The sequence below is a fragment of the Podarcis tiliguerta genome, assembly GCF_965153285.1.
Source record: "Podarcis tiliguerta genome assembly, chromosome: 9".
In the NCBI taxonomy this organism is placed as follows: Eukaryota; Metazoa; Chordata; class Lepidosauria; order Squamata; family Lacertidae; genus Podarcis; species Podarcis tiliguerta.
The window spans coordinates 18,675,966-18,698,094 of NC_139542.1; the positions used below are offsets into that span (position 1 = coordinate 18,675,966).

Consider the following 22,129-nt stretch of genomic DNA (forward strand, 5'->3'; position numbering starts at 1 on the left):
ACCACTGGCAATGCTGGGAGAGGCTGGTGGGTTGAAGCTCTAAATCCTGCTTCTTCCTATTTGTGGAGATGGCTGACTACTTTGAGATTAGAAGCAGTGTACACTGCAGAGATTAGAAGCAGTGTACACTGCAGTGCTTATAAGTCATACAATTCTAGAGATGGAAGGACCCTTAAGGGTCATTTGGTCCAACTCCTACAATGCAAGAATAATGCCATCAAGGGCTCAATGGTGAAATTAACAATAGATTATTGGTTTAAATCATGGGTAGGCAAGCTAAGGCCCGGGGGCCGGATCCAGCCCAATCGCCTTCTAAATCCAGCCTGCGAATGGTCCGGGAATCAGCGTGTTTTTACATGAGTAGACTGTGTCCTTTTATTTAAAATGCATCTCTGGGTTATTTGTGGGGCATAGGAATGAGTTCATTCCCCCTCCCCCCAAAAATATAGTCTGGCCCCCCCAAGGTCTGAGGGACAGTGGACCGGCCCCTTGCTGAAAAAGTTTGCTGACCACTGGTTTAAATCACCTGCTGGAACTCTGGTGAGAGATCCCACTATAACAGGCTGGCTAGATCAATCAATCAATCACAGACCTGTGCAAAATGATCCACCAGCTACCTCTTGTGGTTTGTGCAGTTTTATGCTAGCAAATCAAAACATAAAGAAGTCTACTTGATCCTTGCCTCTGGCCTATGAGAGTAAATGGGATCGGTTCACATACTGGAAAGCTATTTTGTCTGCAGGATGGTTCCATTTCTCCCTTGTTTCCATTGCTTCTTCCCGCCCAGGTGTTGTAGGAATTTGGCAGTGAGCCACACTTGACGCACAGGGGCTGGGCCATCACTGTATCTAATGGGCCTCTTGAGTTCCAGTGTTTTACTGCATTTAAATGACGCCAAGTGAAAAATAGAAGTTTTGTAATACTGTAATGAGGAAGCCAACTGGGAAACAGCATGGCAAAACAATTACTTTTTAACTCTGATTTATACTCCTTTGATTTAAACAGAACAAAGCAAGACATTTTGAATGCATAAAAAAGCAGGTGTCTTTCAAGCTACAGAAAGATTTCTGATACAAAAGAGTATGTGGTGTTTGGGGCTCCAGAGGGCTGATCTGACTGGAAAAACAAATGCCTAATTGTCTTGTGAGCTCAGAAGGTTTGGGAGGGCAGGGGGAGGAAAGGTGAAAGAAGTTGACACAACTGCTTTGATTTTCTGTAAGGGGTAGCTTCTTCATTTCTGTTCTGGCTCCCAGTGGTAATCTATTCATGTGTTACCTCTACACAGTATTGTGGACTAAATGTTTTATAGGGGGAAAAAAGAACATTTAATAGCACATTTTTGGAGAAAAAGTTCCTGAGGCCTTGACTAATCATTACCATATTCAACAGCTGGCAGTGTTTGCCACAACTTGATATTTATTTATTTATTTAAAAAATAATAATGTTCTGAGCAAGTTTGTGAGGAAGGTGGTGAAAAGCACAACGTTTGGTTTGCTTGCAGAGAGGTTATATGGGGTCACATCAAGCAGTTTTTCCTCCCAAACTTTCCAGTGCATTCCCCCCCCCCCATCGCTTTTCTTCCAGGGATTTATTTATTTATTTATTTTTGAGAAGCAGATTTGTTGCACAACAGCACCAAACCCATTTATTGCGGAACCTAAAATAGCGGATATGAAATTGAATATGTTAGCATCTGTCTCTGTCTTGAGAGACAATGGAGTGCACCTTCGGGGGTGAAGTCAAACCACTGCCCACCAGCAAAACAGCAAGTGTGTTATTGACCTTAGGCTGGAAATGAGGCTAAAGCAGATATTTGTGTGTGAACAACAGGCTTCTTCGCCAGTGATGGAGAGGAAAACAAGTTCTGTCCCTGCAGACAAAGGCAGCAGAAGATGCTTTCTCTGGTCACTAAATGAAAAGACACATAGGATTTTTTTTCCACTTGCTTATAAATATAATTTATAACCTGTTTAAAAATTCTTTCTTACACTTTGTACATGTCAGGCTGACAGCATAAATGCAGGCATTTACAAACGGAGGGCAGAAGAAAAAACGGGGAGAAAGGGACAGAGGCACACTCTGAACTAGTAAACTACACTTCCACTGTACAGCAATACAAAGAAATGCAATGGCTAGCACTTTGCTCTGTTAGTTATTCTTTAGAAAAAGGAATTGCATAGAAGATACAGCAATAAGGGAGATCAAACCAAACACTTTCCCATAGCTGATCAGCAAAACAATAAACAAAGACCACCCCCAGCACAAACTAAGTAACGCTGCTATGGTTCAGCTCTGAGATGCAAAAAGTTGAGAAACAAAATTCTCCTTCCAAGCCTGGACTAGACAGCTGTTCTTTCCACTCTGCTTGCCCATTCCCACCCTGCTGCCAAGGTTGCATTTGCCTGTGCTTAAGGCAGGTATCAAATGCCTAAGTCTTCTTACTGCTACTGCTCAGTAATAGGTTGAAAGAGCATCGCTCAGCGAAGGAAGTCACATACATAGATGCCATAATATGAGCCTCAGGAGAATCGTATGTCTTAGTGCCGATTATGTTCAGTGCCCTCTCAGAAAAAGGGGTTAGAAGCTGATGTGTGGTTAGGGATTTATTTTTGGAAATGATGATTTGCAAAGACCAAGGAGGAGAATGAAAGTGAGCACCGTGTGCAGCTTTGCTCGGGCTTTATCTTGTTTACTCGGTTGCATTATTTTCCTCCCTCCCCTAATCTCCTGGGTTTATATTATAGCCAGTCTGTGGAAATAGTCATGTGTGGACCACACAAGCTCAGCTAAACAATGCAACAATGGTTTATCCAGAATATGAGATATCCCACTCCCACCAGTCTCAAAAGCAATTGCCAAAGGAAGTGACATTTGGTTTCATAAACCTGGAAAGAAAATCAAAATCATTAGATAAGGATGCCGCCTCTGTGGTTTCCTTGCCTAACAAGACTGCACCCATTATACAATTAACTTGGCCTCTAGGAAAAAGGGGGTGGAGTGGGGTGGCTGAAAATCTCTGACCTGCAACAGATGCTAAAACCACTGCACATTTTCACTGACATAGAAAATGCTAAATTCCTTTCTCCGTGAAAAAGAGTAAACTATAATACCAATGAGTTGTACACAAGTTGCTAAGCTCTTTTCATGTCTTGGTGGAAGATCAACCATTGTTCTGAAGTTATGGCCCATCTCTTAACTTATGCCTTGTGAACCCCCTCATTCACTGCAGACATGAAGGGTTAGCGATTCCATTTACTCACGTTAGCCCAAACCATCAGCTTACGTGAAGATTTACATTATAACCAGCCACCTTGGAGAATGACCCTGAAAGAGGAGTCATCAGTCAGACACACAACTGTCTTCTGCTAATGAACACCACTTTTTTCCCCCTAGGCAAGCAACTACTTGCTAAGGAGGGAGTGGCATACAACCACAACGTCACCAACCGACCTTGATATTACCCTAGTATAAGAGAGTGCTCCACAACACAAGAAGCAAAAGCCTTCCCCATTTCCTCAAAGCAGTGATAGGCCTCAGGTGAGGACTCAAGCACCTCATAGCTGCTCACTCACCCTTCTGCTTTTGCAGCCTGATCACTCAAAACAAAGACCGCAATGCTACAGGAACCATGCCAGCATCCATCGTGTGAGTTTTTTGTGGCGAACGTCTTAAAGGCAATATGGAAATAAGTAACATAGGTAGAATTTCCCTTCAGATAAAACACCTGATCAGATAAAACACCTGATTACCTCAACAGAGGTAAAGTTTGAGGGAATAGAGGTTTGGTTTCTCATTCAGAAACTGTTAGCTGAGTTTTGGAACAGAGAGAGGAGGAGGAGGAGGAGGAGGAGGAGAAGGAAAAAGAAACACCCTCAAAATCCTCTGAAAGTTTCTTGAACTCATGAGCCAGAATCAGCTGTGTGTGTGTATCTCACATGCCTTTTGTATTTATTGCTTGCTCATTAGTTATATGATTATTCCCACAACTAAGAGAACTATTCTACCCACCATTTGATGGGGCATTTGCGTATTCAAAGCCATTGTTCAGCCAGGTTGCTGTTGCTATGCCCACAATACAGGTGGAGGAACTGAGAGCAAGGGCTTCAAGCTTCCTGTTGAGTGGCAAGATTTAAAATAGGGTCTTCCCTGGTTTGCAGCTTGGAGCCTTTAAGCCCCTTGCTGCTGCACTGGCTCTCAGTACAGACTTAAAGAAAAAGAAAGCAAGAAAAGGGCAAGAATTACATTCATTACCAAGATGAAAAGTCACGTGTGGTACTGTCTCCCAAGTCCTTGACTGCACTACAAAAACAATGAAACGTTTTTCAGACTGAAGAAGAAAAGAAGTGAATGGGGAAAAGATGTTAGCTTGATCCAGAGATGCTCACAGCAGCTTTGCATCTATTGACAACTTTTAAGTTATCACTCTTTATTGTAGAAATGATGGAGACGGTTAGTACTTGAACTCAACCCCTTTAAGCTATATGTCGGATCCCTTCTTGCTGAGTTGGGGGTGAATGAACCCAGTGGTTTCCCCAGATGTCAAGCAAAGGAAACAGAAGTGTATGGTGATCCCTCAGACATTACTCAAATGATAAAATAGTCAAAATAAGTACACGGGAATCTCATGTAGGGAAATGAAAGGGCCACTTGCAACTACTACATTGGAAAGAAGAAAGTCCATTGCAGAGACTGCAGAACATCTAAGCACCCTAGGAATGAGCTGAGGCCATTCCAAGGATGATCTGCTTAAACTATTTAGAATGTGTTTGTCAGGGGTTCAGGAGCAGAGTCACAGGAGAGGGAAGAAACGGAGAGCGAGGGGGAGGAGTCGGAAGGAAATGTCAGCGGCGACAGTAGTCCGAGGTCTCTGAGCCTCTCCAGTGACTCGGAGGATTCACAGAAAGGGGCCCCCATGGTCAGGGCAAGGGGAGTGCCCAGGGGGACACCTCGGGAAGGAGGGGACTCAGAGAGTAGCAGCTGGAAATCCGGGCCAGCGTCCCCCCCAGAGTGCAGTAGGGGGGAGGAGTCCAAGGCATCGGGATCAGGGAGCGCGCAGGCAGAGGGAGAACGTGAGGCAGGACTGACCACACCCTCGTCAGGGAGCGAGGAAACGGTCATCCGGAAAGTAAAACGCGCGCGCGCGCCAAGTTCAAATGTACAGGAGGGCGGCAAGGTGGGCAGCCCGGGTAGGGAGCCAGGTCCTAAAGCCCGCCGAAGAGAGGGGGAGGAGTCAGAGGGGTCAAGCTCTGCGTCGGAAGAGTCCAGGAGGAATGAGACCCCGGGGGGTAGTAAGACCCAGAGGAAGAGAGAGAGAAGGAAGAGGTGGAGTAAGATTAGAGTATTAAACTGGTGCACAGGGGGTGGAGATCCAGACAGAGCTTCGCCGGTCTAAAGTCCAGACGTAGGGCTGGGACGCTGAGACTTGTAAATGGAGACTATTCTTCAATAAAGACTTTGATACTGTACGATCGGCTAGCGTTGGTCCTTGGTGAGCTGGGACCCGGAGCCAGCTCTGACAGTGTTATATCAAGAGTATTCTGACATGTGATTTGTCAAGGAAAATGCTACAAGAAAATTGCAAATAAGCTAAAACAACTCTTCCTCATCATAGGATTTTTAAAATAAAGAAGTAAAACAGTTCTTAACATCTCTAGGTACTTTTATATAGATGTATATGTATATATAAATTTATATATTTTACTTATATTACTAGCAACTGACATGTCATGAGTAGCTGTATACAATACACAAATCTGCAAAATTATAAGAGGCTAATAGGAAAAATAAGCAATTCCTTTAAATGGAACTAAAAAGACTGTAACAATTGTGGAAGCTTAGCATTTTTTGGATTTATTTAAAAATGTGCCTTCTCTCTAGGTTGGATTCCTTTGATGACTAATATTAAATTCCTCATAAATGCAGTTTGCCAAGCTCTTATCCTGTACTCTGTACTAGCTCAGAGTCTGGTTATTTTAAAAGAAAGAAAGAAAAGAAATTACATTCATTCCCAAGATAAAAAAGTATTTTTTACTAGTTTGAAAAACAAGCAAAACATAAAATGAAACATATTCAGATTGCGTATCCTGCCACTAGATGGCAGCGAGAACAAGCATTTAGAAACGCAGCCAAAGGATTCTGGTTTTCTCAAAGCTTCTCTACCATTCTCCCTTTTCCCCAGAACTTCTCTCTTCCGGGCTGCTTCATATAAGACATAATTTAACCAGTGTGTGTGAAAACACCCACACACCCATATACATTTATATGTATATGTTCATATATAGGTTCATAGCAAATACAGAGCTTGGGAAGCCATTTTGTGTGTCTCTTTTCAACCTATATGGCTGAAGACACTTTCCTGACAATTTTACGCATGCCAGTCTTCCCCATCTATATGCAGCCCCCAACATACCTGGCCACTGTTGGTAAGGCCAGTGAGAGTTGGGAGTCCACACATAATTGACTATATAAAGAAATGTCTCCATGGGGGTGGGGCATAGGAAATGTTAGATAAAGCGTGTATCCACATCAAAATCCCAACAACTCTATCCTTGGTTAGAGCAAACCTGTGAACACAATTTTCTGAGCTTGCCTTCCTTTCCTGTAATAGTAGAAGACTAGAAAAGCACCCCCCTTATGCACAGCAAAAGGACACAGCCTAAAACCCTTCCAGAAGACTCACAAATCAGTGTAATGAAGGATGTTAAGTGGGGGCAGCTGAAATGAGGAATGGCACTAACAGTTTACTTCTGATAGTCACAAAACAAGAACTAGGACCTTAGAACTCCTTCCTCCACCTTCTCAGAGAGCTTGGAATGGCCAGATGAAATCCTTAAAAACTCTTAAAAGAGGGACATTATGAAGAGCTCTCTAGCACACCATTAATAACACACAGAATTTGTAATAATCATGACATCCCACACAGCAGCTACAGCTCACTTGTTCCTAGGGAGTTACGAAAGCAGTAAGCTGACAAAAGTTGCAATCCTATGCCCACCTACCTGGGAATTCAACGAGGCTTGTAATAACCACAAAGTGTAGGGGAAAGTTGGACTTTTCCTTTCTTGCACTGAATAGGTGGAATGCCTTGTTTCCCAGTCCTCTCTCTAGGAACAACTGGATGGCTTTGATTTCTAAATTGGTAGCTTTCAATCAAGGAGTTCTCTACTCACCTGAACCATGCAGGTGTGAGCCTGGAGGTCACAGAGACCTCAGCAGCTGATGCTCATCCAATCTAGAGGCTGCAGAAATTAGCAAGCAATGCACTGAGAGGAATGAACAGGCCAAGTTACGAGCAGAAAAAAATAGCCAAGAACAACCTGAAGACTGCTTCCAAGGAATAATGATTAGGAACTGTTCTACTTTTCTTAAAAGGTATTCTCTCTCTCTCCCCCCCCCCCCGCCTTATTATCACCCACCTACCTGACACAATTTCAGCCAGGATTTGTTACTCCTATCTCATAAATATGAATATGATGGAACAAGCATCACACTGTTTTTAGAAACACCAAAAGCTGACTTTTATCAAGTTTTACTATTCACCTATTCAACTCATCACTGTTTTTGCTGGCTGGCAATGGCTTTCTGGGGTTTTCCAACCCTCACAAAGGATGCTGGGGACTGAACCCTAGACCTTCTTCATGCCAAACATGTATTCTACCAATGAACCTCTCCCTAAATCAGCCTTTCCTAAGTTGATGCTCTCCAAACTTTCAGACCAGAAACTTTCAGTATCCCTGTCTATCAGACACAGTGGATGGAACTGAACGGAAGTGGAACCAGCTTAGGAGAGGCTGTCCTAAATAATACACACACTCATTGTCTTTTTCCAGGGCTTTTCAAAATAAGAATAAAAAAAACCCCATCAGGGCATCATGCATCTTTCACACCTCAGAAAGTACACTTTGAGAAAGATGGAAGAATGAAACACCAATGTACGTGCAAAATATTTTTTCTTCCCAAAGATGAGTACAGATAGCCTCTTTCTCAAAAGATTTCAATGACTTGAAAATAAAAGTAGCATTTTATGCCCCCAAAGCCAATTTTTGATATTGGAACATGTGCAACAAAGGAGGAGACAGAGGGTATTCATTTGTACGTGAAAAAAATATATGCAGAAGGCCTTGGGGACAACAATATAATTCTAAAAGCTACCAAGCCTACTTAATGATTGTACATTGTTCTTGCAAAATGTTTTCGTTTCCCTTACTGAACTTTGGGGTAGAGTGGGGTTAGTGAGACTGAGGTAACAGAATCTCCCCTGGTGGGGGTGGGGGGAAATGCAAATGAAAAATAGGAAGTGAAACCTCGAGGGAGAATGGAAAGAGGTGTTAGGGGAAAGAACAGGAAATTATGCTGAACACAACTTTGCCATTACCATTAAATTGTTATCATTGCAATTAAATATTGCTGTCATTATGTTCTGTTCTCTCTCTTTGCTTGTACTCCACAGCACTGTGTTATCATACCCCAGTGGCATAGCGTGGGTTGTCAGCACCCGGGGCAAGGCAAGTAATTTGCGCCCCCTAACCCGTGGATTTTAGTAGGGGCAGAGAGCTGCGAGCGCCCCCCCCCAGATGTTGCGCCCGGTGCGGCCAGCCCCCCTGCACCCCCCACGCTACGCCACTGTCATACCCTCCAACATTTATCCAATGAAAATTGAGATGTCCTATTTATCACTACTACTAATACCCCACCCATCTGACTGGGTTGCCCCACCCAGTGGGTGGCTTCCAACATAAGAAAACATTAAACATTTTTTTAAAATCCCTATACAGAGCTGCCTTCAGATGTCTTCTAAAGGTTGCATAGTTCCATATCTCCTTGGCTCGGGGGTCGCATAACTCCATACCCTCCAACATTTCTCCTATGAAAATAGGGGTGCTCTAAGGAAAAGCGGGGCATTCTGGGATCAGAAACCGGGACAGCTTCTGTAAATCCAGGACTGTCCCTGTAAAACAGGGACACTTGGAGGGTCTGTGTTATGCCTCTACAGTGGTGGTACAGATTTCCCTTTAAAATACCAGGTAGAAAAAGCCGTACAGCAAAGGACTTTTTACTTCAAAAAGCTCCTGCATCTGATTTTCTGACAGTCAAGCAGAGGCTGTCTCTGAATACAAAGAACAACTTAGTCCAGAAGGCAGCACTCTGGGTCCAGAGTCACTCAAAAAGTTCAGCTAGAGCATTCCAGACCAAATCCTGACCACATTTTGAAAGGCGCCCTGTGTCCACCACAAACCCAGCCAAAACCTGTACCTTGCTTTTGACTGTCAAAGGCTGAAGGCCAACTACTTTCCTAACGTGAAAGGTTTTTATGAACGCTGCTCTGTGTTTAATAAAAACACGGTCACTGGACGGAACATAAAAGCCTGTGGAAATGTCAAAATGGGGAAAAGGTCAGGCAAAATCCACCTTGTGTGTTAACCAGTGGCATTTCCAGTTACCTTCAGAGAAATAAAACCATGCTTATCTGAATATCAGCTGGCCGGACTGAGGCCTCAGGCAAGTGGGGATGGTAAGAGAGCTCTTCTAATATGGGAAGAGAAAGGCAGGGAAAGTTGTAAACAGAAGCCAAAGAGGGACACACTGTTTTTTTCAGAGAAGACCCTCTGCTTAATATGTATGGGCCCCAACTGAACCACCAGTTTGTCAACAGGCAACAGGTGTCCTAACACTTCAAAGCAGCTGACAGGGAGCATGGACTGAAAACACATTCTTGCACAGAGCAACAAAGAAAATGAACTCATTGGACAAACAATTCTGAGAACAAGTACGGCATGGGAAAAGAAACTAAGAAATCAAAATGAAAGGGACGATTCTGCCCTTGGGATTCTAACTTAAGGACACAACAGTGCTTCACTGACCCCAGGGTGTTCATTTAAAATGGGATGCAGGGAGATTACAAGGTTTGTAAAAGGCCACTGTGTGTAACTGAGAACTGAATTCTGTTCCATCACTGTCCTGGATCACTGAGGCTATAGGATGGAAAACTCTGACATTCTCATTTTGTAAAAAAGTCTTTTCTCGAGAATCTCACATTTGTTTCCACAAAATGGTACTAACTGGTTGATTTTAGTCCCTCAAAGAAAATGTCTGTGCATGTGATTCGAAAGGGGGTGGTATTTACATGTTTTTGAGATGGTCACTTCCTTGACCTGAGGCAAAGCATTGTCCAAGTCAGCAATCTCTCATTTGCGCTGTGAAGGTGCCACATCTTCAGGATATTTCTCCTCTACATGAAATCAACGTCAGTCCCACTGATGGGCCTTGAAGATGCACACTCTCTTTAGAGTTCCTTGCCGTGCAATGGAACTCACAGTAATCCATTGTTTATGCTGAGACTTAATCCACTTTAAAAGGTCCGAGACGCCACACAAGCAAGTTATCTGCCCTTAAACTTAGCAATTCATTGACATTTGCCCCTACCTTTAGAAATAAATGAGTATATGCAAGCCAAACTGTCATCCAATAACTTGCATGGAAAGCTTTTTTTTAAAAAAATAAAATAAAATGCATCTTTGGATTGAGACCAATAACTGGAAGGACTCCTCTATAAACATAGGAATTTAAAGCCAATATTGTTAAAGTGGTGATACGCCTAGGATTGGTCAGTTAAACTGCAAATTCACCCAGTCCCCCTTGACTTGCACGATACTTTGGTTTATGGCAAACAGAAAGAGAAGCCAGCATCAACACCACTAGAGAACGTCTTGAAATGAGTAAGGGCAGATTAACTTGTAGTGTTTTTTGCATGTGAAATATCTCATTTGCGCGAAATGGTCCACATAAGTTGGCCTCTGCTATAAATATGCATTACAATCCACATGGAAAAGGCAAGTTTGCAGCGCAAAAGGCTTGCAGTTTGATAGCAACCCATTCAACAGCTCACTGGAATGGGTTTTGAGGGGAACCACAGAGCTAGAAAAGGACAGAGAGAGGATGAAAGCTCCCGTTAGAAGGGATTAGAAGACCCTTGGCAGCCACATACAGCTTCCAGGGTGGGTGCTGCCATTGCTCAAATGATTAATGCTGTGGATAAATCTGGAAAGCAAAAATAATAGTAGTAATAATAAGAAATATAATATTCCTTGCACTAGATACTATTCAGTAAATAACCATACAAGCAAATTCTTTTTTTCTTTCCCCCCCCTTTTGGTAGGGTTTCTCTCTCTCTCCCCCAAACCACGCCAAATTGCATATCACATACACCCACACACCCACACTTTGATGATGGAGGCAGGGGACACTGCGAGCTGGGAGAGAAAATCCCTGCAGTTTAAGTCACCAAGGGGCGGGCACAGGCATCCCTGGGGAAGGTAAGGAGAGGTACTTGCATTCCTGCTCAGAATCTACATTATCTCCTTGCCAGATGCACAAATTTAAAACTCTGGCTTAACAACTCAATCCAGAAAGCAGTCTGGTGACGGATTATTTTAAGACATCTGATGGACAGATTTGCAACCATGAAATGCATTTGAGATGGGTGTGAGGAACTGACTTATCTGGAAATAGCCACAACCCTGCTTTGTCCATGGCTTGGTCTAGAATGGCTTTCAACAAAAGAAGAAGAAAATATAGATATATATAAAAGAGAGCCATGGACAGTCCTTTCCATCCCGCTGCCCAGGATTTGATGTAAACAATGTTCATAGAAACTGGGATTGTTAAGAAAGTTTATCCATATATCTGGATAGCAATAAAAAGCGTTTCCTAGGAAACTGTAAAATCCTGTACCAAGCAGTGTACAGCCAAGCTGAGAGGAATGTTAGACTGAATTATATTATCAAGGTAACAACTTTGTGAGATTTCTTTTAAATCCTGTGATAATGTACAAGGAGAATGCATGTGAAAAGTCAGGATTTTGTGTCTTTCCCCCCACTCTGGAATGCCTCTTGCTTTGGAACGCATTGGTCTGGGGTGCTCGGTTTGAGTTAGTCACAGCCGACGTGGTTAACATTCCTTCCTTCTCCTCCTAAGGTTGCCTCAGTACTTTCCTTCTGGTGCCAGTGAAACGAATGTCTCGTGTCTTCCCATCTCTTCCAGAACTGTGGCCAGCATGCTCAGGTTCCCATCAGGGAAATTCTGAGCTTCCCAAAGGTCTAAGATCACACCGGTGGGACTTGATTTTGTAGCAAAATAATTGAGGTACCTGTAACGGGACAAGGACTACAGTTAAGAGCGTTGCCATTCACCCGACCCCACACTATCAACGTAGATGCTGAACAACAGGCTGCGGAACCTGTGAGCCTTGAGATGTTTCTGGACCACAGCTCCTCTCATTACTGATCATTGGCTATCCTGGCTAGAGCTGATGGGGGCTGGAGTCCAGCAACAGCTGCAAGGCCACTGTCCATCCCTGGTCTACAATGTCAATACAGTCACGCATGTGCAGCAGCTGTGGTGAATGTAGCATTCAGCCACAGTTACCACTCACTGGCAAGTGTCATGGACAGAAGCTGGGGCAACTGCGACTTAACCATGGAAGCATGCAGCAGCTGAGTAGACAACAGCCCACAGCACAACCACTTCCTTCCAGCAACACCTGCTATAATAATAATAATAATAATAATAATAATAATAATAATAATAACAACAACAATAATAATAATTTTTTAAAAATTTATATCCCGTCCTCCCCAGCCGAAGCTGGGCTCAGGGCGGCTAACAACAATCAAAATAATCCAACATTCTAAAAACATTCATTATAAAATTAATTAAGGACATGAAGTCCCTGTTCATTTTAGCCATCACGCAGAAGACCACATTCTGCCCCGCTTGAACAACCAATAACTCTGCTACACCTAGTAGCTGCTCTACTAGTAAGCATGCTTTGAAATGGCATGCATTCCCTATGATCTCCGATTGTCAGCACAAAAACATCTATGACTAAAATATACTTGGAGTCGAGAGTGGATTTCATGCTCTTTATTCAGCTCCGGGATTCACCTGTAGGCCAATCAAGGTTGCGGATTCACTTCCACCTGGAGCTGGATTGGGTGGCTCCTGTGGACCAATCAGACTGCTGCATTCTGAATCCTACTGTTCTAGGACCAATCAGACTGCTGCATTCTGAATCCTACTGTTCTAGGACCAATCAGACTGCTGCCTTTTGGATCCTATTCAACTCAGTACATAAAAATGACCTTTTGTCACATGCATTACAGGACACAAAGTCTAATCCAAAGATGGGCATGCAAGCACCTCACTGGTTCCAGGGAGCCTTATTCTATACTAGGCTTCCTCGAGATGACTAAATCTGTGCAAATTTCAGTGGAGGACTGAAACTCAGAATTTCCCAAAGGATTGTGCCAGGTCTCACTAGCACATGCACCCATTTATCGATCCTCTGCCACATTGCACAGCTTGTGTGGCCAGCATGCTTACCCACCTGTCCAATTTCAGTTTGTGGGCCAGCATCCTCCAGTCATGACCTCTTGTCTGAGGCGCATCTAGGCTGCTGCAAAGCTTCTGTCGGATTGGGAGGGGGATACTGAATGCACAAGGTCCTACTACGGTGGTGATGGTGTTTGCTGGGTCCATGAGTGGATATTCAATGCCAGTAGGTTCCTGCATTTTAGAGAAGAGGAGAAGAGGATACGGCAGCATTATTAGCAGAGGAAATAAACTTATTATCTACAGAGAAGCAATCTGTGAAGCATAGTTTCCTGGATAAAAAAGGGGAGGAGTAAAGCTATGTACACCATCTTGAGCTCCTAAGAGCAAAAGTGGAATACAAATATATATAAAAAAGAAGGAATAAACAGTACTGAATAACACAGATGAAAGCTCTTTGCAAGCCACTTTGGATGGGTTTTTAGTGGGAAAACAACCTATTTTTTTAAAAAATGCACATAAAACTTATTATGCTTAGGCAAGCCATTCATTTAGTTCATTATTGACTATACCACCTATCATCCTTAACTTAGGGATGCACTGCTCTCTGTTACATCAGAGAAAACTGCTACATGTTGCTTCACGCTAGTTTTGTAAAATGTCTTTCTCAAATAGGCAAAAGCCTAATGGCCTAAATATTGTACGTTCCAGATGCTGCCTGTCTTTAGACAAAATTGGTGAGAGCTCTGCAGGTGATTGTCAACCGTATAAATCCACAAAGAAAGATATACGTTTTGAACGAGCCTGTTAAAAATAAAACTACTTTCTGCAAGAAAAAATGTCACAGTAGAGGAGGCGCTTCAGAGCCACTGGGCAAACCATACTGACAAACCGAAAAAAGGCAAATAATAATGGATACACATCATAGAATCATAGAATCATAGAATCATAGAGTTGGAAGAGACCACAAGGGCAATCGAGTCCAACCCCCTGCCAAGCAGGAAACACCATCAGAGCACTCCTGACATATGGTTGTCAAGCCTCTGCTTAAAGACCTCCAAAGAAGGAGACTCCACCACACTCCTTGGCAGCAAATTCCACTGTCGAACAGCTCTTACTGTCAGGAAGTTCTTCCTAATGTTTAGGTGGAATCTTCTTTCTTGTAGTTTGGATCCATTGCTCCGTGTCCGCTTCTCTGGAGCAGCAGAAAACAACCTTTCTCCCTCCTCTATGTGACATCCTTTTATATATTTGAACATGGCTATCATATCACCCCTTAACCTCCTCTTCTCCAGGCTAAACATGCCCAGCTCCCTTAGCTGTTCCTCATAAGGCATCGTTTCCAGGCTTTTGACCATTTTGGTTGCCCTCCTCTGGACACGTTCCAGTTTGTCAGTGTCCTTCTTGAACTGTGGTGCCCAGAACTGGACACAGTACTCCAGGTGAGGTCTGACCAGAGCAGAATACAGTGGCACTATTACTTCCCTTGATCTAGATGCTATACTCCTATTGATGCAGCCCAGAATTGCATTGGTTTTTTTAGCTGCCGCGTCACACTGTTGGCTCATGTCACGTTTGTGGTCAACCAAGACTCCTAGATCCTTTTCACATGTACTGCTCTCAAGCCAGGTGTCACCCATCTTGTATTTGTGCCTCTCATTTTTTTTGCCCAAGTGCAATACTTTACATTTCTCCCTGTTAAAATTCATCTTGTTTGTTTTGGCCCAGCCTGATCGTTGGGCAGCCTCATAAAACTGGGGTTGCCCTCCTTTGCAGCACACCACATCTGTAGTATTCTAAATCAATTCACAAAGCATGATTACCCTGATTTGCAGATGGGGAAATGGTGGTCAAAACACGTCCAAGAAAACATAAACAACTCAGTAGCAGAACTAACACTCTGACCTCTGCCTTGCCCCCCCCCCCGCAGATCAGCACATTTCCCCCCTCTGCATTCACTATTGAATGAAATTATATGAAATAGTGCCTATCTCCTTTCAAGAAAAGGTTGACAGTCAGAGATAGACATATATTGTTAAAACCTGCATTAAAGCTACACACACACTCACCCCCTCCTAAACTGTGTGACATTTAAAGTAGATGGGAAGAATAAAAACGTATCATTTCAGGATCTTTCATCTGCAGCGGAAGAAAGGAAATTAATTTGGCCATCACATCAGCCAACTGGAAAAGTAAAGCAAGCCTTGTCTATGAACAACTAAAACAATAAAAAGACCCACTTTAAATGTCAATTTCTTTGTATTTCAACTAGCTGCCTTCCCAGCTATAAGGTAACTGGCTCTCCACAATGCATTGCCACAAATAGAACCACTTTAAATCACACCATTTCCCAGGGCTTAAATAGAACTCACCATAACAAGAAAATGCAGGGTGCAAAGTTTTTCAAGTTAGCATAGATGGTGGTAAGCGTTTTTTTCAGAAGCTTCATCTTAAATATAGTTTCACCTGTTCTATACACTGGGGATGTCGGGGAAGGTCACTGAAGCCAAGCTCAGATGAGAACTTCGGGGACTCATAAAAATATGCTTCAAATGAGAGGTGAGTTTCTAAAAGCCTCAAATTCCTCTTCCACTCAGATTGAAATCAAAGAATTACTGCCTTCTCTGGCTGACGAATGCTTTGCACAAGCATCTTAATGAAATTTAGCAGAGTTAGGCTATTCCATTCCATTCCATTCCATTCCATACAACTGATTTTAAGAGATGGCAAGTTTGGATAAAATTCTGATGACCCATGGATGACACATAAGAGGGAGTGACTTTCCCCCCATAAGAACAAATCCCCCATAAGAACAAATCATTCCATTAATTCCAATGGGGTGGAGAAAAATAAATGATGGGGGGGGGGGTTGGGGGGTATGGGCCAAAGATCACCCACAGATGGCAACTTTTGGCCCACATCCTCCAATTTTGGTCTGTAGTGTTTTTCACTGTCCCCATATGATCTAATGGTGCTACTCATTCCTATGAGGGTTTATTTCTTCTGCTTTATTTCAAAGAAAGTAAGTTTAAGGAGCTCAGCTACCTGTACTACAAACCTACGGAAATGTGCAGCAAAATCTGTTAGATATTTGTTCCTTGTAATCCACTGTGCTGCACGTGCCTGGGAAACCCAGCCAGATGGGCACAGTATAAATATTATATTATTATTATTATTATTATTATTATTATTATTATTATTATTATTATTTATTATTATTATTTATTATTATTATTATTATTATTTAGACACTGACACTCTTGAAGGAGGAAACCCAGGTATATTTGACAGATGAGGACAAACATGCAGGAATGCAAAGACAGGAATTTTTTGTCAAAATTTTTGCCTTTAGAAGTCTTATACAAAAGGAGCCTGGCTCTTGCTATTGTCAAACAGCTCTTAACATGCTTAATTTGTTAGTTCTTGCAAATGTGGCTTACTCACCGCTGCACCTTGTCCTGCAACCTAGCAGTTATTATCGGCCGGCTAGGTATTTAGCAAGATTAAATGTTCCTAGATATAGGAGAGCATTCTCAATGGCTGGTTAAATGTTTTGCCATCAGCAGTTATGGGAGGCTGATTTACCAGGCTGTCTTGGCATCAGAGAGTTTGTCCTTGCGGAAGTGGCTCAGTCGAAACATTAGTCCACATTCTCCTGCACTGTAATTTTTATAGGGACATAAGATCCCATTTTATCTCCCTGGTACTTTCTTTTCACTTGGGGAGCTCAGATGAATTTTATATCTCACTTTTAACGGCAGTTTCCAATCCTAAGATCACAGAAAATATAGCTAAGTTCCTTGCTGTACCCATCAAAACTAGGTCACACTTACTAAGGGTAGATGAGTACTGAGCCAAAATTTTCTCTATTTTTAACCCTGTACTGTGTTTGATATTTATGGTCTGTAGACCAAATAAACTGAACTTGGGCATCTTCAAAAACAAAAAACAGGGGGAAAGAAAAGGAAGGTGGGAGGGAGGAATAGAGTCATATCAGAAGTTAAACAGGAAAAATAGATATGAACCTGGGCTTTCTAAGCCCCTGTATGATTTGTTTAGCTGCATAAGACTTTGTCTTCTATAACTACAAAATAAACCAGGATGGTGGTGGCTGATTATTTATGCCCATAGCCTCTCCCAAGGCCTTCGCCATGTAATCTCCCCAGTCTTTGACTTATTCACTGCCTTCAGGCACTCCAAAACCTACTTGAGATGTGGTAAACAGGGATAGGTCACGCCATGGACCCTGATACACTATACCATCGACTCCTAGGCATTCTTGTCATTACTGTTACCTCCTGGGAGGCTGGATGCTTCTCATTTCCCTTGATAGCTCCACCTGTTTGCTCAGTATGGCCAATTTGTTGAGCCAAGCTGCCAACATTCCTTTCCCATCTTTCCATTAGCCTTCAGTGTGTCCAAGAAACAGGACCCAAAAGAGGGTTATGGAAATAAAAGCAGGTTTGGCTTTTTAATATCTAGAATTACTAAGACAGGGAACAGGTTTAGCTCCAAGTAGAAATAATAGAATATTTCATCCAATGTGGGATTCAAACCCACAACCCTGACATTCAGTGTCTCATGCTCTACCAACTGAGCTATAGGGATAAATGGTATAGCTCCCATTAACTCCGATATGGAGAAATAAAATACTGTTCATGGGCTCCGTCACCATGAACGGAAAATGTGCTCTCCATCCCTGATACTAGGCAACAAGACTTCACTTACGGGTATCTGTGCTCAAAGTCTGCAGCTAAAACTTTGGCTCCAAAATACAATCATCATTACAGTGGCCTTCAAGAAGACTGCAAATTCCTTGGGCCACCGTGCTTCCTTTTCCAAATAATGCAAAGCAGAAAACCTGGACAATGGATAATGTACCCACATACTTGTCCTGCCACTGTCCCTGCCTTTGCTGCTGGACAGGCAAGTGAAGAGAATACTAACTGGGGCTGCCCCTGGTTAGCTACTGTGATCAGTTCAGATCAGGTGTGTTCAGGGTGGCATTGCCATAGGCAAAACTCTCCCAGAATAAAAGGGTCAGGTCTTACACAGCCCTGGCGTGCAATCACCCATTAAATACATTGCAGCTGTGTTATCCCTGTTCCATAATTCTCTCTGATAGACAGAATCAGAGCACAGGGGGGAAAAAATTAATGTTCTTTCCACATTTTGCTGTTACCGGGTCTCATTATGTATAAGCAGATGACATTTGTTACATTCCAGAGTTTCGCTGCTAAAGATAATACCTGCTCTTTTGCTCCTTTGCTAGGTTAAATTAGAGATTACTTCAGTACAGTACTTATTGTAATAATTGTTTATGATACTTGTTTTACCATCTGTCTTTAATGTTATGGAGTCCCCAGCTGAATATATAACTTTATACCCAATAACCAAGCAGATGTTACAAGCGATGTTGCAAAATGCAGAATTAAGTAACTTTCAGCTGTCATCTCCTGGCCCTTCAAAAATAATCCAGAAAAAAAATCACTTTCTGGCTGATGAACACTGGATAGTCCCTCAGACAATGGAATAAACGCTTATTCTGCTGCAGAGATGGGGGATCCATGGTCCTCCAGATGTTGTTAAAGTATAACTCCCTTCTTCCCTGACAATTGGCCATGGTGGTTGGGATGGATGGAAGGTAAAATCCAGCAACAGAAGGAGGTGGGCTTACAGGGTTCATGTTCGCCATGTAATAAGCTCCCAGGAAACAGGAATTCAAGCTATGCATTTAAAGCAGTATCACACCACTCTAAACAGTCACTGCTTCCCCAAAAATATCCTGGAAACTTTAGTTTGCTAAAGGTGCTGTCAAGAAACCCCTATTCCCCTCACAGGACTACCATTTCCGGAGTGGTTTAACAGTCAACTCCTCTTCCCAGGGAACCCTGGAAATTATAAGTCTGCGAGTGAAATTGGTCTCTTAACCACTCTCAACAGGCTTAACAGGCTACAATTCCCAGGATATTTTGGGGGAAGCTGAATGTATAGTGCATATAAGACCTTAGTGTATCAAAGGCAGGTTAGCTTTAAAGGCAGGTCAGAAACTTCAGCTGGTGCAAAATTCAATGGCCAGATTGCTCACCAAGAGATGGTTTGCACATATAACACTATTGCACTAGCTCCCAGTTAGTATCCAGGCCCAATTCAAAGTGCTCAGGACCTCAATACTTTAAGGACCACCTCTCCCCACATGAACCAACCTGGGCCCTGCACTTGTCAGCTGAATTACATCAGCTTGGGTAATTCATGATATGTTTCTAATATGGCCCTTAGATGGTGTTACTTGCTGCAAAGTGGCATATATCGTATAATAGAGACCTCCTCCCTTATCAATCAGCTCCCAGCCCATCTACTTGTTTATCTATGATGTCAGCTGCTGGCACAAAACCTCATCAGCATTTCATTCCCCTACTCCATTTGGAAGCTCATATTGCTGCATGAACTGTGAAATAAATCGTTCTTTATCCCAGGTCAACTCAAATGAAATCTTTATGCTGCTGCCCTCTTTGAGGAGCCATCTCTTCACAAAAGGGGGATTTTGTCCTCCTCATTATTTGTTTCTCTGCCACCTCCCACCTCCCTCTTTATCTGCTGGCACTTGTGCACACCAGACGGGCAGCACTCATCAGAGGCATAGCTGGCCCTTCCACCCTGTTCCTCCAAAAGCTGTTCCTTCTGTTGTTGCAGGAGTTATGTGGTTATTGAACTTCACAGACCTGCTGGGCTTCGGCGGTGAAAACACCGTCCAAAACCAGCAGGGGTGGAGCTCTGCGGCTCAGAGATATGGCTTGCAGAACGAAACCTGCCGGCTGGTTGCCATGGCGCCATGACATCAAGATCATTCCTTATTAATGTCAGTGGGGTCTTTGACTGAAGTTGTTTGTAAGTCAAAGAGGGTGGCGAAACTCTGGGAGGAAATGTTGGCTGCACCGCAGCCGGCTGTGAGAAAGAGAGAGGAGGTCAAGGCAGCAGCCTGACAGACGAGATGACTTGCCCTTAATTACGTGAAAAGAAAATGAAGACAAGAATGCTTCACCTCGAGACTGTTTGGATTTTCTTTTCTTTCCCCCCCCTTACACTTCATGAGTGAGATGGCAGCACTTCAAAACACTTTGGAAATAAAATTACAGAGTAATGGCATTTACTCTGCCACTGTATTTCTGGGCAGTCAGTAGGTCAGTTCCTCTGATCTGAAGTGAAGCAAGCCCAAGTCTACTTCTCTCACACCAATTCTGATTCTCTAGAGCAGTGCTCACTAGTTAATTCGAGAGTACATAATGAAAGTCCATTGTATTTGTCCATTGTATCAAGTCTTTGTCGGTAGAGCATGAGACTCTTAATCTCAGACCCAGGGGTTATAGTCCCATGTTGAGTGAAAGATTCTTGCACTATAACAGGTGGACTAGATGATCTGCATGGTCCCTTCCAACTCTACTATTATATGACTCTAAGTTTTCCGCTGATTTCAATAGATCAGTGTTACACACAATGACTTTTTCTAATACACAATATAACCTTTTAGCCCAAGTCCAGTTTAGAAAAGTTACATGGGGTTAGATGTGTGAACCGCCCTGAGGCCTGCAGGTATAGGTTGGTATATAAATTCAATCATCATCATCATCATCATCATCATCATCATCATCATCTGCCTTTGCAAACCTGGTACTCTCCAGATGTTTTGCACCACAACTCCCATCAGCATTAACTATGCTGAAGGGAGTTTCAGAACATCTGGAGGGCCCTTCGTTGGCAAAGGCTAGGTTGGGTCCAGACTAATTGGTCCTCGCTGAATTAGTTCCCATTGAATTAGCCACGATTCCAGTTCAATTTATTTCAATGGGGACTAACATGCCACTTTGACTTCAGTATGCTGTATACGCAGCTACCTTAGTTTGGATCCAACCCATTGTAACAATCTGTTTGAACTCCTAGACATATTATTTGGAAGTAAGCTGCCCTCATTTAAGTTGCATTTTATTTCAATGAAGATAATAAGGAGTGTTTGTTAAATATCAATTTTATTTATTTACTAAATTTAATATCCTGCACTTCAGTTTGGTAGCTTTAAGTTATGTAAAAAGCGGGGAAGTCAGCAGGAGTTGATACTAAGAAACCACAAAATATTAAAAGGTTGAGTGAGTAAGACACACTTTGCCTGGCGTGGAGGACAAAAGATTCAGCAGTCTCTCTGGAGCAATACCACTAAGGTCCTTTCCCTGATTGCTACTTGGGCTCAGAGAAGGACGTCTGAAGGTGATCTTAATGCTTGATCAGGTTCTTATGGTAGTGACCTGTCCCAAATTTTATATTAGAGACTTGGAAACAAATGGGTTGCAAGTAGGCATGGGGCAGAAGTTTGGTTCAGTTCACTTTTAAATGTGAATCTACCTAATTTGCACTTTGTGAAACACTATGCGAATCGAAACACAGCCATTGTTCTAAGCGCATTTTGCAACAGGGAATTTCATTGGTGCGAGCAGTTTCTGAACTCTGGGTGCTATACTGCACCTAAGATTTCAGATTAAAACTGCAGAGTGGAAGGAAAGGAGGACCTTTTCTGCCTCTCCACTTCCAGCTACTCTCTGAAGACTGAAGAAGAGACCCTCTTCAGAATATTACGGGCGTGGGCAAGGGAAGGACTAGATCATGTGAAAAATAAACATGATATTTTATCTGCAGTTCATTCATTTTCAGCTTTCTATTCTTGTTATAAAAAATGTGCCTAGACATTCTGTTGTTGTGCCCATAACCTAGGTTTAAGGTGCCATTTAGCTCCTAGCTTTCATATCTCAGT

General features: G+C 42.8%; 1 protein-coding gene and 1 long non-coding RNA gene across 3 annotated transcripts in view; one reads left to right on the top strand and one right to left on the bottom strand.

The window, feature by feature from the left end:
- Window positions 1-860: 860 nt before the first annotated feature.
- LOC310657765 lies at window positions 861-6,228 on the top strand. The gene is made up of 2 exons (XR_014501912.1): window positions 861-4,775; window positions 5,532-6,228. It is a non-coding gene; the product is annotated as an uncharacterized lncRNA (long non-coding RNA).
- A 2,404-nt stretch (window positions 6,229-8,632) lies between these two features.
- The window catches only part of UNC5C (unc-5 netrin receptor C), a 307,445-nt gene continuing 293,948 nt past the window's right edge, over window positions 8,633-22,129 (bottom strand). For both annotated transcript variants that reach the window (XM_083398294.1, XM_083398293.1), the window contains 2 exons: window positions 13,385-13,563; window positions 8,633-12,145 (listed from right to left, as the gene is read on the bottom strand). In XM_083398294.1, coding sequence (XP_083254420.1) covers window positions 11,980-12,145; window positions 13,385-13,563 — 345 coding nt within the window. In that variant the 3' untranslated portion in view covers window positions 8,633-11,979. The remainder of the gene's footprint in view (window positions 12,146-13,384; window positions 13,564-22,129) is intronic.